Genomic DNA, 17,431 nt, shown 5'->3' on the forward strand with positions numbered 1-17,431 from the left:
TGGGGTATAGCTATAGCAAGCACTTGATGAAAGGCTATTTAAGAAGTTAAGCTGCTAAATTCCCTCACTGACTTTATCTTTCTGGCAATGCCACTCCTGAACCCCAGTAAAGGCAAGTGGCTATTCTCTACAACAAAGAGTTGACAAACTATAGCCTATAGGTTTTCATACAGTGCAAGAATAATTTTTACATTTTTTAAGAGATAGGGGAATAATAGAGAATTTTATGACACATAAGTTAAATGAAATTCAAATCTCAGTGTCCATAAATAAAGTTTTATTTGAACAGTCATGCTTATCCCTTTACATATGTCTATGGGTGCTTCCACACTAAAACAGCAATTATAAACTTAAAACAGAGACAATACATCCCATACACAGCCTATAATACTAATTGTCTGACACTTTCTGTAAAAATGTACTGGCCCCTGCTCTGGAAGGTAAACCAGAGTGTCTGAACTGGGAGGACATGAATTGGGAATGAGACATGCAAGATTAACCAGTTACATACCAAATGCTAAGACAGTTCTTTCAGAATCGAAGTAGAAAGATCTGTGTCCTCCTCCAGCCAAGAGACTGGAAGCCCTGATCAGGAATCTGACTGTCCTAAAAAACAATGTTCCAGGGGATTCCCAGCATGCCAGCCTAAATCACCCTACAGTAGGTTTGTCAACTTTGATACTATTGACTTTTTAGGCCAGGCGTTCAGCAGCATCCCTGGCCTCTACCCACTAGATGCCAGCAGTACCCACTTCAGTTGTGACAATCAAAAATGTCTCCTGGGGGCAAAACTGCTCCTGACTGAGAACCACCACTCTTCATTAAAGCCCCAAATCACAAGGGCTCACCCAGATATGAACAGTGCCCAAGCAGCATTTTAGTGCTTCACCCCTATCAGTGAGAAGCCAGCGTCTACACATCAAAGGAAACTCTCCAACATGAAAAACAGAGCACCCCCTCCCCCAAAAAACTGAGTGGAACTAAAGATTAAACAGGAAAATGAAAATTCAAAAGATTCCTAAAGAACCTCACAGAGCTAAGACAATGTAACTATAAAACAATAACAAAAAACCTCAAAAAACAAAAAAGAACTCTTGTGAACTAAAAGACAAAAGAAGAAATAGAGTTGCTTGATAAAGGTGAGAAAATCATCCAGAAATTTTTTTTTTAAAAAGACAGACAAAGGTAATTAGCAGGAAAGAAAAGAAACTTTGAGAACCCATCAAGGAAGGCAAATTCTGTTCTAGAATGAAAAAAAAAAAAAACCCAGAAAACAGTTGGAAGCAAATTTTTAAAATTAACGTGACAGAATCCCCCCAAAATGAAAGACATGAGTTTCCACATTGAAAAGGCCACCCAAGTGCCCACCACAAAATGCCCTTTCACTAAGATACAAAATCACCATGACAATTCAGAACATTAAAGACTAAGAGAATTTATTTGAACAGTGCTCATCCGTTATACATGCTTATAAGAAAAAAAAAACAGATTCACATACAAAGAAACAGGTAACAGAATGGCTTCAAAAACAACACCAAAGCCTAGAAGCAGAGCAATGTTGTCAGCTAGACAAACATTTCCAACTAAAGGAATGATAAAGGTTTTTTTTTTCCAAACGTTAGGTCTCAAATTAATTTCCCCAGCGTGTCCTCTTAAGAAAGTACAAAAAGAATGGGATGCATCAAAAGGATTAAACTAAAAAAGGAAGAGACTTATGATGTTGGGAACAGATGCAAAAGTAAAACAAAAAAATGTCCTCTAAAATAACTCAGACACCTTCCAAGGTCAGTCCATATACATATCAATCAATCTTTAAACACTGTATAAAAATACTGTAATCCACCCCCCCACCATTCTGATTTCATGTCCCAATTTTTATTACCTATGATACAATACAATAAGATCTTTTAAGAGACAGGACACATTGACATAACTTTTATTACACTGTATTATTATAACTATTCTATTATTGTTGTTAATCTCTTATGGTGCCTAATTTGTAAGTTAAACTTTATCATGGGTATGTAGGAACAAAGCACAGTACCACATATAAAGGGTTTGACACTATTATCAGTTTCAGGCATCCCTTGGGGGTCCTGGAACATATGCCCCAAAAAGGAGAACTACTGTATCTACAATTATCTCACCAGTCTCCTGCTGGACATGTAAATCCTCTACAATACCCTCTAAATATAGTGTTGCAGTAAACCCGATGAAAGCATTTGCATGCTAAGAGAAGAGAGTTGTTTCCAACTCCTTCCTCAATATATACTTTCTTACTTATGAAAGTATTAAATAAAATCTAAAATCCAAGGGAATTTATCCTTTCTTGTGAGAAGCTAGAAAGAACTTCATATCCCCTCCTCTGGGATATCCCAGACCAGAGTTAAGAATCACTCTCTGAGGTGAACATCCAGAAAATTATGGGTTGTTATGCTTCCAAGGTGGTCCTAATCACTTGTGTCATGCTTCCCGATACACTTGGCTTTATGTTCCCTATTTTAAGTGACTATTTTCTTATAACTTTAACTCATGAACAAAATGTTATAATAAATACTATCAAAATGAGCAAGTTTTAGAAATAATTCCTAGATAAGTTCACTGCTTAGTTTGGGTATAAGCAAAAATATACATTAAAAGGTTATATTGTATAAGCCGTCATGGCAGCTTCTATGGTGCTGGGAATATTCAATTTTTTTCATCAAAATAATTACATGGTACATTCATTGTCTTTTCTATATGCATATTTTTCTTAACATATAATTTTACTAAAATTGCGGGGTCTCCAATATTTGAGTCTCATATCAATTTATAATTTGACATCGATTCAGTCAACAGTGGCCTAGATGGCGAAGTGACAATACTAAATGACTATGTTGGTAATATAGTACACCATATTGTAACAGTCAATATTGAAAAGTTATAAATAGCACACAATATATTTAAATGTTTATGTTTTGCTAAGGTTCAAGAGCAGGCTTTTTTTTTTAATTGACAAATAATTGTACATATTCATAGGGTACGCAGTGTTTCAATACATATAATGCATAGTGCTGAGAACAGGGTAATTAGCATATCCATAATCTCAAACATTTATCATTACTTTGTGTTGGGAATGTTCACTATCCTCCCTGTAGCTATTTGAAACCATATATTATTGTTAACTACTGTCATTCTACAGTGCTATACTAGAACGTATTTCTCCTACCTAGCTGTGATTTTGTAACCTTGAACAAACCTCTCCTCCTCCCTCTTCTCTCTACCCACCCCAGTTCCTCTTATCCTCTGTTCTACTTTTTACTTCTATGACACCAACTTTTTAAAGTTTCCATGAGTGAGAACATGCGGTATTTAGCTTTCTGTTCCTGACTTATTTCATTTAACATAATTTCCTCCAATTCCATCCATGTTACTGTGAATGACAGGATTTCATTCTTCTTTACGGCTGAAGAGTACCCATTGTGCATATAATCGCACATTTTCTTTATCCACTCATCTGCTATTGGATACCTAGGCTGATTCCGTAACTTGGTTATTGTCAATAGCGCTGCAATAAACATATGGGTGCAATGATGTCTCTTAGATACAATGATTTGTTGTCCTTTCTTTTCAATAAATACCTAGTAGTGGGACTGGTATACCATATATCATACTTTTTTTTTTTTTTTTTGAGTTGGAGTCTCACTCTGTCGCCCAGACTGGAGTGCAGTGGCCGCTCCCAGCCACCTCAACCTCGACCTGCTGGGCTCCGGCGATCCTTCCGCCTCAGCCTTCCAAGTAGCTGGAACTACAGGCATGTAGCACCACTAATTTTTCTTGATTTATTGTAGAGATGAGGTCTCGCCAAGTTGCCCAGGCGGGTCTTGAACTCGCGGGCTCAGGCAATCCACTCACCTCAGCCTCCCAAAGGCGTGGGATTACAGGCTGAGCCACCGAGCCCGGGTTCATATATCATACTTTTTAAAGAAACCTCCATACTCTTCTCCATAGTGGCGGTATTAGTTTACATTTCTACTAACAATACATTCATATATTTGTTGGCCATTTATGTCTTCTTTTGATAAATATCTGTTCAGCTCATTTGCCTATTTTTGTAATCAGTTTTTTTTTCTTTTTTCTGTTGAGATGTCTCAGTTCCTTATATATTCTGGATATTAATCCCCTGTCAGATGAGTACTTTGCAAATATTTTCTTCCATTCTATAAAATATCTCTCTACTCTGTTTATTGTTTCCCTTGCTGTGCAGAAGCTTTTAATATAATTCCATTTGTTTATTTTGCTTTAGTTGTCTGTATTTTTAAGCTCTTATTCATAAAATCTTTTCCCAAACTAATGTTCTGAAGCAATTTCTCTATGTTTTCTTCTAGTAGTTTTATCATTTCAGGTCGTACACTGGGGTCTTTGACCCATATCGTGTTGATTTTGAGGTATGGTAGTGTGGTACCTTCAGCTCTGATCTTTTTGCTCAGCATTTCTTTGGCTTTTCAAGGTCTTTTGTGGTTTCATAAAAATCTTAGGATTTTTTCCCCCAATTTCTCAAGAATGTCAATATTCTGATAGAGATTGCATCAAATCTATAGACTGCTTTGGGTAGTAGCATCATTTTAACAATTCTGATTCTTCTGATCCATGAGAATACTATGTTTTTCCATCTTCAATTTCTTTCATCAGTGTTTTGTAGTTTTCCTTGTAGAGATCTCTCACCTCCTTGGTTAAATTTATTTCTACATATTTTATATTTTTGTAGCTAATGTAAATGGGATTGCCTTCTTGATTTCTTTTCCAGCTAGTTTATTGTATAGAAATGCTAAGCTTCATCAGTGATGAAGAATTAAAATCTTTCCCAGACATCCAATGCCTAAGAGAGTATGTCACCTCCAGACCAGCCCTTTAGGAGATGCTTAAGAAGGTGCTGAACACAGAAAAAAAAAGTCATATTCAACACAAAGGTATAGGCAAGCACAGAGTTAACAGAGTATACAGATCATTCACAAAAATGAAAATACATAAGATAAAAAAGTAAAATATAAAATAAAATAAAAAAGTAAAAAAGGAAGAAGAGCAACTCCCTAAAAGTCCTATGACAGGGATAAACTTTCACATTTCAACAATTAATTTGAACATGAATGAACTGAATGCACCACTGAAGAGGCATAGAGTGGCAGACTGGATAAAGAAATATGATACAACATTCTGCTGCCTCCAGGAAACTCATTTCACTGCAAAGGACAACCATGGTTTCAAAGTTAAAGGCTGGAAAATGGCCTTTCCAAGCAAATGGGAAACAGAAAAGAGCAGGGGTAGCTATTCTGATATCAGGCAAAGCAAACTTTAAACCTTCAAAAGTTAAAAAGGACACAGCAAGACACTACATAATGATAAAAGGCTCAATCCACCAGCAATAAATATTCATCCTAAACATATGTGCACCCAACACAGGAGCATCAGATTTTATAAAATAACCACTAAGTAAGAGAGGACACTGACTCTCACACAATCATAGCTAGAAATGTCAGTACCCCACTAACAGCTTTAGAAACATGACAGAGGCAAAATATCAATACAGAGATCCAGAACCTCAACTCAACACTCGACCAAATGTACTTAGCAGACATCTACATAACCTCACCCAACAACTACAGAATATACATTCTACTCCAAGATCAACCACATTCTTGGACATAAAACACACATAAACAATTTTCAAAAGATTGAAAAAATACCATGCATCTTCTCAAATCACAGTGGAATGAAAATAAATATCACCATCAACAAGATCTCCCCCAAAGCACACAAAGACACGAACACTAAACAACATACTACTGAATGACTTCTGGGTCAACACAAAAATCAAGAAAGAAATAAAAAGACTCCTAGAAGTAAATGAAAACAAAGACACATTTTATCAGAATCTCTAGAATTCCATGAAAGCAGTGTTAAGAGGAAAATGCATGCACACATCAAGAAAAGAGAAAGATCATAAGTAACAAGAAAGATCATACCTAAGGGAGCTAGAAAGGCAAGATCATCAAAATCCTAACTTCAGCAGAAGAATCCAGATCACCAAGATAATATCACAACTGCAGGACACAGAAGACAAAAATATCATAGAAAAAAAATTAACACGACAAAAAGCTGGTTCTTTGAAAGGATTAATAAGATTGATAGACTCCTGATGAGACTGACTAAAAAACAGAGAAAGTCCAAATAAATACAATTGGAAATGCAAAAGGTAAAGTCACAACTGACCCCAAAGAAATTCTAAAGATTATCAGAGATTACTATGTAAATCTGTATGCAAATAAACTTGAAAACATAAAGGAAATGGAGGACTTTCCACATACACAACCTCCCAAGGCTGAAACACAAAGAAACTGAAACTCTAAACAAACCAATATCAATCCAGGAAATCGACGCGGTCATAAGAAATCTCCCCACCAAAAAAAGCCCTGGACCATATGGCTTCCCAGCTGGCATATAAGACATATGAGGATCTGATCCCAATCTTATCAAAAGTATTCAAGGCAGTCAAAAAAGATGAAATTCTTCCCAAATCATTTTTAACATCACACTGATACCCAAACCTGGAAAAGACCCAAAAAAGAAAGATAATTATAGGCCAATTTCCTTAATGAACATAGACGCAAAAATTCTCAGTAAGAGGCTAACAAATCAAATCAAATCAGATCCTACAATAGACCTTTTTCTTTTTTTTTTTGAGTTGGAGTCTCACTCTATCACCCAGGCTGGAGTGCAGTGGCACGCTCATGGCCAACCCAGCGTCAACCTGCTGGGCCCAGACAATCCTTCTGCCTCAGCCTTCCAAGTTGCTGGAACTACAGGCACTGCTACCACACGCAGCTAATTTTTTGATTTATTGTAGAGCTGAGGTCTCGCCAAGTTGCTTCAAGGCTGTTCTTGAACCTGTGGGCTAGGCAATCCTCTCACATGCACCTCCCAAAGTGCTGGGATTACAGGCTTGAGCCACCACGCCCGACCCTACAGTACATCTTAAACATTATCCACCAAAAACAGGTGGGCTTCATTCCTGGGACGCGGAGTTGATTCAACATCCGCAAGACCATACACGTAATCCAACATTAACACAATTAAAAACAAGAACCACATGATTATATCATTAGATACAGAAAAAGCATTCAACAAAATCCAGCATCACTTCTTGATCAAAACTCTTTAACACCTAGGCATAGGAGAAACATTCCTCAAAATAATAAGAGCCACCTATGATAAACCCACAGCCCACACTTTCCTCAATGAATAGGAGTTGGAAACATTTACCCTGAGAACGAGAACAAGGATGCCCACTCTTACCCCTCCTGTTCAACATAGTGCTGGAAGTTCTAGTCAGAGCAATCAGGCAAGAGAAGGAAATCAGGGGTATCCAAATATGAAAAGAGGAAGTTAAGCTATCCCTCTTTGCAGACTATGCTTCTGCACACCTTGAAAACCCAAGGGAGTCTGTCAAAAGCCTCCTCGTACTGATAAATGACTTTGGTAAAGTTTCGGAGTACAAAAATCAATGTGCAAAAGACAGTTGCATTACTATACGTAAGCAACAAGCAGAGAGATAACCAAATAAAAAGCACAATCCCATTCACAATAGCCACACACACAAAAAGATATACCTTGGCATCCACCTAACCAGAGAAGTCAAAGACCTTTACATCGAGAACTAGAAAACACAGCTCAAAGAAATCAAAGATGACACCAAAAAATGGAAAAACATTCCTTGTTCATGGATTGGAAGAATCAATAACGTCAAGAGTCCATCCTACCCAAGATAGTCTCCAGATTCAATATAATACTCATCAAATTACCAACATCATTTTTCTCAGACCTGAAAACAGCAATACAGAAATTCATATGGAAACAGAAAAGACCATGAAAAGCCAAAACAATCCTCAGCAAAAGGACAAAAGTGGGAGGTATCACATTTCTAGACTTTAAACTTTATTACAAGGCTACACTAACTAAAACAATACTGGTACAAGAATAGACACATAGACCAATGAAACAGGACAGAGAATCCAGAAACAAAAACACAGTCTCTCAACCAACTGATCCTCGACAAAGTCATTAATAACAATCACTGGGGAAAGAAGAACATACTTAGAAAATGGTGCTGGGAAAACTGGCTAACCACATGCAGAAGAATGAAACTGGACCCCTACCTATCACCATATACAAAAATCAAATAAAAACCGATCAAGGACCTGAATACTAAACCTCAAACTATAAGAATCCTAGAAGAAAACACAGAAACATCCTTATATACATCAGAGCAGGCAACGAATTCTTGACCAAGTCCCCAAGAGCAAATACCATAAAAGCTAGGATAGATAAGCGGGACCTCACCAAAAAAGCTTCTGCAGCGCAAAAGAAACCATTAGTAAAGAGGCAACCCACAGAATAGAAAATATTTGCGAATTATACATCTGACAAAAGCCTAGCAACTAGGATCCACAAGGAACTCAAACAAAGTGAAAGGAAAAAAAGCAAACAACCCCATTAAAAAGTGTGCAAAGAACATAAACAGATACTTCTCAAAACAGGACATACAAGCAGCCAACAGACACATGAAAAAATGCTCAGCCTCACTAATCATCAGAGAAATGCAAATCAAAACTACAAGAGATACGAACTAACTCCAGTAAGGATGGCTATTACTAATAACTCAAAAAACAACAGATGCTGGCATGGGTGCGGGAAAAAGGGAACACTTCAATGTTGGTGGGAGTGCAAACTAGTTCAACCTCCATGGAAAACCATGTGGCAATTCCTAAAAGAACTAAAAACTGACCTTCTATACGATCCAGCAACTTGGGAATATACCCGGAGGAACATAAATCGGTCTATAAAAAAGACACCTGTACACATTTTTATTACTGTACTATTCACAATAGCAAAACCATGGAACCAACCCTACTGCCGATCGAAAGTGGACTGGATAAAGAATACGTGTGGCACATATAACATACACGATGGAGTATTATGCAGCCATAAAGAACAACAATAAATAAATTTTAAAAAATTAGCCGGGCGTGGTAGCACGTGTCTATAGTTCCAGCTACTTGGAAGGCTGAGAAGGAAGGATCACTGGAGCCCAGCAGGTCGAGGCTGCGGTGGCCGGGAGCAGCCACTGCACTCCAGTCTGGGCGACTGAGTGAGACTCCAACTCAAAAAAAAAAAAAAGAACAAAAAATTATGAACTATGAAGCAAACTGAATGGAGTTGGAGACCATCATACTAAGTAACCTATCACAGAAACCAAGAACTGAATACCGCATATCCTCACTCATAAGTGGGCCCTGAACAATAATCATATGAATACAAGGGAGAGAGCAGCAGTCGCTGGGCACTGCTAGGGGAGGGAGATAGGGAGAAAGGTATGGAGCACATGACAACACAAAGGGTACCAGGTCCACTACCAGGGAAAGGAGGGCCAGTTGGAAGCTCAAACTTCACCTGCAAGCAATCTACCTATGTAGTTAATCCTCACTTGTACCCCACATCTATATAATATAATACAATGTAATATAATATAATATAATAATTGGTAAAACAAAAAGAGTCATGTTCATAAAGGTAAAAATATCCAAGTATTTCTGAAACAGAAACATCCACAACAGACACAGATGATTGTGTTCTAAGATGCCAGACTATGTTCTTGAAGTTCTGTGTTACAAAAAAAAAAGACGGTACTTTATTCCTTATGATTTAAAAAATTATGCTAGCAAGAGCTATACATCTTTTAAATAATGTCATTTTCCTTTTACCTGTTTTCTTTCTTTAGGATTGAGAAGTAAGTATCGAGGATCAAAAACTATCTTGTGCAACTCCTTCTCCCATGTTGAAAAAGCAGACACCTTTAAAATAAAAATGTATTGCCTCATAATTAAGTTTGCTCTAAAAAATAAAGGTCATAATTTTTCTTGAAATCTACAGGGTATCTGTTTATAAAGAAGACATAAAAATCACAATGAAGTTTCCATCACTAATAAATGACAAGCAGTGGGAAGCTAGCAATAGCAAGTTTCCACACTAATTGGCTCTGAACATTTCTGTATTATATAGAAATAACACACACTTAATTACTCATTAAAATAACCACTACTGTGTGACATTTTAAAAATCAGTACATCAGAAAAGCCTTGAAGATTTGCATTTTGATTTCCCATGCTTGCTCCAATCTTGTGAATGTGATTTAAAAATGAACATTTTTACTTATTCAAATGAATCTGTGAATATAACCAAAAGGTTTTCTAACAGTAATCTCATGAAAAGTATCAGTTCTCCTTTAACCAAAAGCCATTCTGAAGATATTAAAGGAAGAATATATACTTTACCTATCCCAAGCAGTCCGCCATTCTGTTATGTTAATACTCGTCTTATATTACTCACCAAAATTTAATGACCAATAAATGTTAAATGTTATTTGTACTTAAAAGGACAGTAAAATGGCATTTAGTTAAACTTGATATGATTAGCCAAGAAAATGTCTGTTTCAAAAAAAAGCACAGTAATTTGATAGGGCTCCCTTATCCCCCCTACAACATGAGCACTAACCTTAGACGTGACCTTTTAGCAAGACATATTTATATTACTTATACAAAACAGAAATATCTCCCCCAAAGATTGTTTTCTGACCCCTCTCTCTAGCAGCATGTCCTTGAACTGCTTCATTCGAGCCTCCAGAGGGACAATGGCCCTTTCTCGGGCAGCTTTAATTTCAGCTTCCATGGCAGCCTCTTTCTCTGAATCAATGTCTTTATTATCATCTCTCCTATGAAAAATAAAATATAAGGTATCAATGGACAAAATATTAATAATAGATCTTACTAAATCTTAAAATCAATGGAATTTTCAAGACTCACTACTGAGCAGCATATTTTTGGCAAAAACATTATATTGAGGGTTTCAAATTAACTCTAAGGGATAAGCAACTTTCATTATAATAATAAACTTAAAATGAGCTTCTAATGATGTTACAATGGCTACATGTTGGGAAAAAAATATACCTTTAATGTGCTGTCTTCCCTGACACTATAACACACAAAAGTTTAACTACCATAGTTTTAAAAAAAAAATGGCATCTAACACTGCAGTAAAATTCTATGTGTTGGAATCAAACAACACAGAATATAATTTTTTTAGTTCCTGAAATAATATAGAAAAAAGTACTTTCTAAAATGTTTTAAGTTATAAATACATAAAATATTGCTCAAAATCTCATAAAAAATTGGTATTAAGTGGTATTTTAGTAATCTCAAACATTTATTTTGAAAATAAAACTGAAATATCTGCAATCTTTGCCAAGTGAATATGTGAGACATATACCTTACCTACCTGACATTTTTATTACTCACTTTCTGGGTGATAAGTTGAGATTTAAGTTGAAGGACAGGTCCCAGAGAGCAACAAGGGCCCAGGAGTAGTTAGATGAAATAGAACTGCTCATCAATGACTAAACTACTACTTGTTCCTCCAAAAATGTGCCTCAGGGATAAGGGCAACCCTGTTGCTGTGTGGTACTCAAGTGAGATTGTAAGCATGAAATCAAGTCACCTCTCAAACATAATGTACTATGGAAAAGGTCCATCCATGTGAATAATTCAAAAAACAAGTATTTCAATAATACCTGGGGTGTATTTCAGCAGAGTCTCCTTCTTAAAGGATTTGCTAAGTATATTAATAAAATTGGTTCATATTCCCTAAACAAACTTAAGGGAATTAGGAAAACAGAATGTCTGGAAATTTAAAAGCATGGAACTATAGGTAGCCCAGGAGATTTATGGAACTAAGGCTAACCCACAAATCCATGTGAGAGGTAATTAGCAACTTAGGGAATGAAACAAAAGAAATAGAAGACATAGTCCGTAACCTGCAGGAACTTAGCGAGATAGTCTGTGACCTAAGATATGCACAAAACAAACAGGTAAAAGCAATTTGCCAAACAATACACCCTCTTATAATAATTTATTTAAGAACTATTTAGATAGTTAAAGAGTTAGAAGACATCCAAGAAATATAATAACTAATAAAAACAAATAACCTTAATAGAATTATACTAAATGAAAATGTCACAATACAAACTATCACTATCTATCTCAATAAAAGAAATAAAAGAAAAACTAAGCCAGGAAAAATAGGCTTTTAGCTTTGTACCTAAATAGAGAAGCTCGGGCAATCCACATAAAGGACTTCTTTGACATTCTCCTGATAAAAGCAGTTAAAAACCTTACAGAGTTGTCTATAAGAACAAACAATTAAAAACAACCTAAAAGTTTAACATCGCAGGAACATCCAAAATTATGGTACACAAACAGAATGAATACAGTCATTTATAAGAATTAAGAAAACAAATGTCTTATTCTAAAATTTTTTAAAAGAACACAAAATCAGTAAGTCATAACTAAAAATACTCATACATTTGGTCAAAAACTAAAAAGTCAATTGTGTAAATGAGAACAGCTGTGTAACAGTGACAGATTATAGGTGATTCTTTAATATCTTAATTTATTTAATGTTGTTCCAATAAACAAATTCTTAAAAAGAACTACCCTTTATAGGGATTGTCTTACTGATTTCCTCGCCACAATTTGGCTGCATTCAATCTGTCCTTTTCAGATAAGGACTATGATTAACCGGATCCTAACAATGTCTTCAAACTTTTCTTTTTGCTGCTAAATAATGGTCCCATTCTCCACCCCGCCCCCCACACACACCCTGTACCCCACCCTTCCACCCTCCCCACCATAATAAGCAACATCTACATTTTACCAAACTCAGAGAACTGGTCAAGGTAATGCTCCTACTTCTAGCAGTCTCTCTCAGAGCACTTTCTAAGCTCATGGGTTCACTCCTCACCAGGGAGTAATGACCAGAGACTCAAGTCACAAGAATATAAAAAGTCTGTATCTGTTTTTATGAGATCTCTGGCATGGGATCTGTTGGGATCTATACTAGAAAGGAAACAACTTATATAAAATTCACATCTACTCGATTTTTCAAAAAAATTAATCAATTCCAAAAATGTCACCTGACTTCATAATACATATTTGAGTAACTAAATCTTTTACAAATCTAGCAACAGAAGGCACACATTTTCTACACTGTAAAACAAAGCTAGATAATATCAGGCCTAAAATAATTATTTCTAGCAACATTCATATTACCTGTACCTTCCAATCACAAACTGATTATTACCTAATCAACTTTTAAAAGGTAAAATCTACCTGAATTACAAACTACATGTATTACTCACTTCCGTTTTTTTGCTTTAACAGGCTCATCTTCATTAATTTCTTCCATTAATTCTTGTTCTTCTTTAACTGTAAAACAAAATTTAATTAAAATATTCAGGCATGAATCCTTCTGCTAATCACTAGTAGAACTTGCTTTAATAGTATTTATAGTTAGTTCACTACCATTTATAGTTAAATCACTCACTTGCACTCATAGAGAACTGCCACTTTTGGATGGACAGCATTGTCGGGGTCGGGTGCCCTGGCAAAAACATTTGAAATAGTTATGAATAGTTATACCCATATATTTCACAAACTGTTATTTAAAAAATTCCTGTTTGTGTAAAACATTTACCTCTCAGCTGTCATTCCTTCATAAAACATTAAACAAAGCAAAAAAATCCTATACTTCCTCTATTTATCTTCTCTTTATATTAAATTTTCATTTCATTTTGAAATGTTGCTTGCCCAAACTTTCTATTTACAAATATATAAAACTTTCTTGATTCAGGAATTACAGCACCTTTTATGATGTATATTAATGTAGTTATCAAACGAGTGAAACAGATATTTTTAAAGAATCATTAAAAACAAACGCAGATAGCATATTTTCTCAGTATTCAATACTATAGCTGTGAAATATTATTACTATCACACCTATAATACAAATATTGCTAAAAGGGGTCCTAGTACAACTAGTGCAAAGTTGCACTAATTTGGAAATTACTTGTAAGCCAAACATATCAGTACCACATATATACATCCTCGAAAACTTCTCAATCACTATAAATGATATGCTAGGATTTGTTTCATTAGAAGTATTAAATGATCCACTCATCTTGTTTCTATACTACGTGGGAGCTGAGGTGCTATAAAAACACAATCATCAATATAAGGGCAAATTACCAATAAAAAATTACAATCATACAGGACAAACTTATGCTAGCGCAAATTTTTCAAAAACATGTTTCCTTGAAGTTTTCCAATAAAATTGCACAAAAAGCAAATAAAAAGATAGAATACATATGAGATATACATTTTAAAAAATCAGTTGGTGTTATATAGAAAGAGAATGTGTGAAGTGCTTTCACATGGTGCACAGATTGGACAATAAATTACATATTAATGTGGGAGGAAAAAAATTAGACTGCACTGTCTGCTCAAAAGGAAAAATGCCAGGTGGAAGACATCAAACAAAATACTATTGCACAACATGTATCAATGAACCTGCAATGCCTGCTGGTGACTGTTTCACATGTTACCATGTTAGAAAAGTATGAGATATAGAATTTTTAATTTTCTGTCATAAATAAGTTCCTCAATGTCCAAAATTCCATGATAAGTTTCATATCATTACAACAAAATAATTGGTTAAAATGCTATAATACTGAATATGAAGTAATTGATTTTTCACTATTTCATAACAATGTGTGGTCGGGTTGCTGGTAGGTGATTCATGAGATAATTCCAAGTGCAAAGGGCTACATGATATTCACTTAGTAAGATTTAGGTGTCTGTATCCTCAAGAACAAAGACTATCATCTAGATGAAAAGACTAAGATTTCAAATTTTTACAAAATTTTGCATTTCTGTATTTTACAAAATTTTAGTAAAAAAATATTTTAAAAATATTCTGTACTTTTTTTTAAATCTCAAAAAAACATATTACTAATCTCAAAAGATGCTGGTAGGGTCTCTGAAGACAGTCTTAGTGGTATTAACAACCATCAAGCAAGCAGCAACAATATCAACATTTTTTAGACTAACTGAAAATCCTGAGGACAGTAAGTTAAAAACATACATATTTTACAAAGCACAATCTTATCTAAATTCTCTTTATATTTTTGAATCTCTATTTCATTCAAATCAGTATAGCAGTCTATTTTTTCTTTCATAAAATCTTATATTCCTTGAAAAATCAAGTGTTTCTAAATGGCCCTTATGTTTTCTATCAAAATATTAGCCCTTTGCACTTGGATGTCCCCTCTCAGGAGACAAAAAGAGATAGTTGGCGATTATACAGGACAAACTTATATAAGCGCAAATTTTTCAAAAATGTATGCTTCCTTGAAGTTTTCCACTCAAAACCAATGAAAAACCTATGTCCCACTTGAAATGTGTCAAGGTTCTGATCGATCAGTTAAGACGTGGTTTTCAGAAGTGGTTTTCAGGAATCACAAGTTCATCCTTCCACATCGTCTTCGAACAACAGACAGGAAAATAAATTGCATATTATTAATGTAGGAGAAAGAACATGACACTGCACTGTCTGCTCAAACAGAAAAACACCAGGTGGAAGATGTCAGACAAATTATAATTACACAACATGTATCAACAAGCATTGCATGTCAGTGACTGTTTTCCACACATTACCACACATTAGAAAAATAGACATAAAATTTTGATTTGTCATAAATAAGTTCCTCAATGTCAAAATTCCACTATAAGCCAAATATCATTACAATAAAATAATTGGCTCCAACACCATACTATTTAATATGAAATCATTAGTTTTTCAATATATTGTAAAAAAGTGCAGTTGAATTGGAGATATGTGATCCACGAGATGTCTCTGGGTACAAAGGGTTACAAGAGTGGTAAAATTAGTGGACAAGTTACTGATTTACAACTTACTTAGTTTTTTCAATTCTTCCATTCCTTTTTTATGAGGGGGCTCCTGAATAATTTTGTCAACATCTGCCCTTCCAATCAGATCATCAGGTCGGTCCCACATAGAAAGGCGAGTGGTGGGATTATAAAAGAAGACCCGCTCATCACCAGTCCAAACAACACACCTAAGAATTGACACAAAGCGTCATTTTCTTATGTCACCAAACATATTTTATAACTAAGTCTACTGTCAACCTGTCAAAAGTGGGGAGAAGAGGGTAGTGAAGAATACATTTCTTTTTCTTTCCTTTCCTTTTTTTTTTGAGTTGGAGTCTCATTCTGTTGCCCAGGCTGAAGGGCAGGGGTATACTCACAGCCACCCCAGCATCGACCTGCTGGGGCTCCAGTGATCCTTCTGCCTCAGCCTTCCAAGGAACTGGAACTACAGGCACACACTACCATGGCCAGCTAACTTTCTATTTATTGTAGAGATGAGGTCTTGCCAAATTGCCCTGGTTAGTCTCGAACCCGTGGGCTCAGGCAATTCACTCACCTCAGTCTTCCAAGTGCCGGGGTTAGTTGGGGTTACAGGCTGAGCCACTGAGCTCAGTCAGGATACGTTATTACCAGCAGTTATGTACAGAGAACCAAACATGGTGCTCAAAACAGAAGAGAGTGGAATGACTAAGGTTAAAAACAGCAGTTCAACATATGGAGGAATCCAGGAAAAGCAAAGCAATTTGTGATCAGAGTACAGAGTACTCAGGAACTTGGTAAGGTACACTCAATTTGACCAGTAAATTTTAAGCTATCACAAAGAATGAGTTTAATGGCAACTAGTAATACGGCTATTAAATAGTTCTAAAGCAAAAGACTAGACATAGCACTGCATATTATATAATAGTTCTTAACACTGTTAACAAACCAAAATTATATACTCAAATACAACCTTCTATAAGGACTTTAAGATCTAACCATATCTGTAATAAAAAGTAAAAGGAAGTACCAATTGCGCTAGAATATCATACACCATTGCCCAATACAGCCCACTGGTCTTGTTAGTTACAAATGGAAAACTTAAACTTTAAAAAAAAAAAAAAAAAAGCACATGTAGACATTATACAGTCATAAAAAAACAACAACAAAAACTAGTGTGAAAGACAGTCCAAATTTAGAGAAGAAACTGCAAGGGAGTAAATTTCCCATTTCTTTCCCCTCAGAGCTCTACTCTAGGGTGATCTCTGCTTGCAGAGTGGCATGGTGGCTGTAGCACAGTCAGCTAAAATTCCAATAGAAACCAGATCTTTATAGCTAGATAATCAAAAGTTAATAACGAGCCGGGTTCGGTGGCTCAGCCTGTAATCCTGAGCCTTTGGGAGGCTGAGGTGAGTGGATTGCCTGAGCCCGCGGGTTCGAGACCCGCCTGGGCAGGTGAGACCTCATCTCTACAATAAATAAAAAAAAAACTAGCCGGGTGTGGTAGCGCGTGCCTGTAATTCTGGCTACTCGGAAGGCTGAGGTGGAAGGATCGCTGAAGCCCAGCAGGTCGAGGCTGC

General features: G+C 35.8%; 1 protein-coding gene across 4 annotated transcripts in view; it reads right to left on the reverse strand.

Annotated features, from left to right (window-relative positions):
- TCERG1 (transcription elongation regulator 1) overlaps positions 1-17,431 on the reverse strand; it is a 66,313-nt gene that overhangs the window by 22,559 nt on the left and 26,323 nt on the right. For 2 of the 4 annotated variants that reach the window (XM_021708417.1, XM_021708414.1), the window contains 6 exons: positions 15,900-16,060; positions 13,471-13,527; positions 13,286-13,352; positions 12,187-12,237; positions 10,669-10,804; positions 9,798-9,887 (listed from right to left, as the gene is read on the reverse strand). In XM_021708417.1, coding sequence (XP_021564092.1) covers positions 9,798-9,887; positions 10,669-10,804; positions 12,187-12,237; positions 13,286-13,352; positions 13,471-13,527; positions 15,900-16,060 — 562 coding nt within the window. The remainder of the gene's footprint in view (positions 1-9,797; positions 9,888-10,668; positions 10,805-12,186; positions 12,238-13,285; positions 13,353-13,470; positions 13,528-15,899; positions 16,061-17,431) is intronic. The other 2 variants (XM_008050321.2, XM_008050316.2) reach the window with 1 other exon arrangement.

This window comes from Carlito syrichta, unplaced genomic scaffold (assembly GCF_000164805.1).
Source record: "Carlito syrichta isolate Samal-C Ts95f unplaced genomic scaffold, Tarsius_syrichta-2.0.1 Scaffold59884, whole genome shotgun sequence".
Taxonomy (NCBI): Eukaryota; Metazoa; Chordata; class Mammalia; order Primates; family Tarsiidae; genus Carlito; species Carlito syrichta.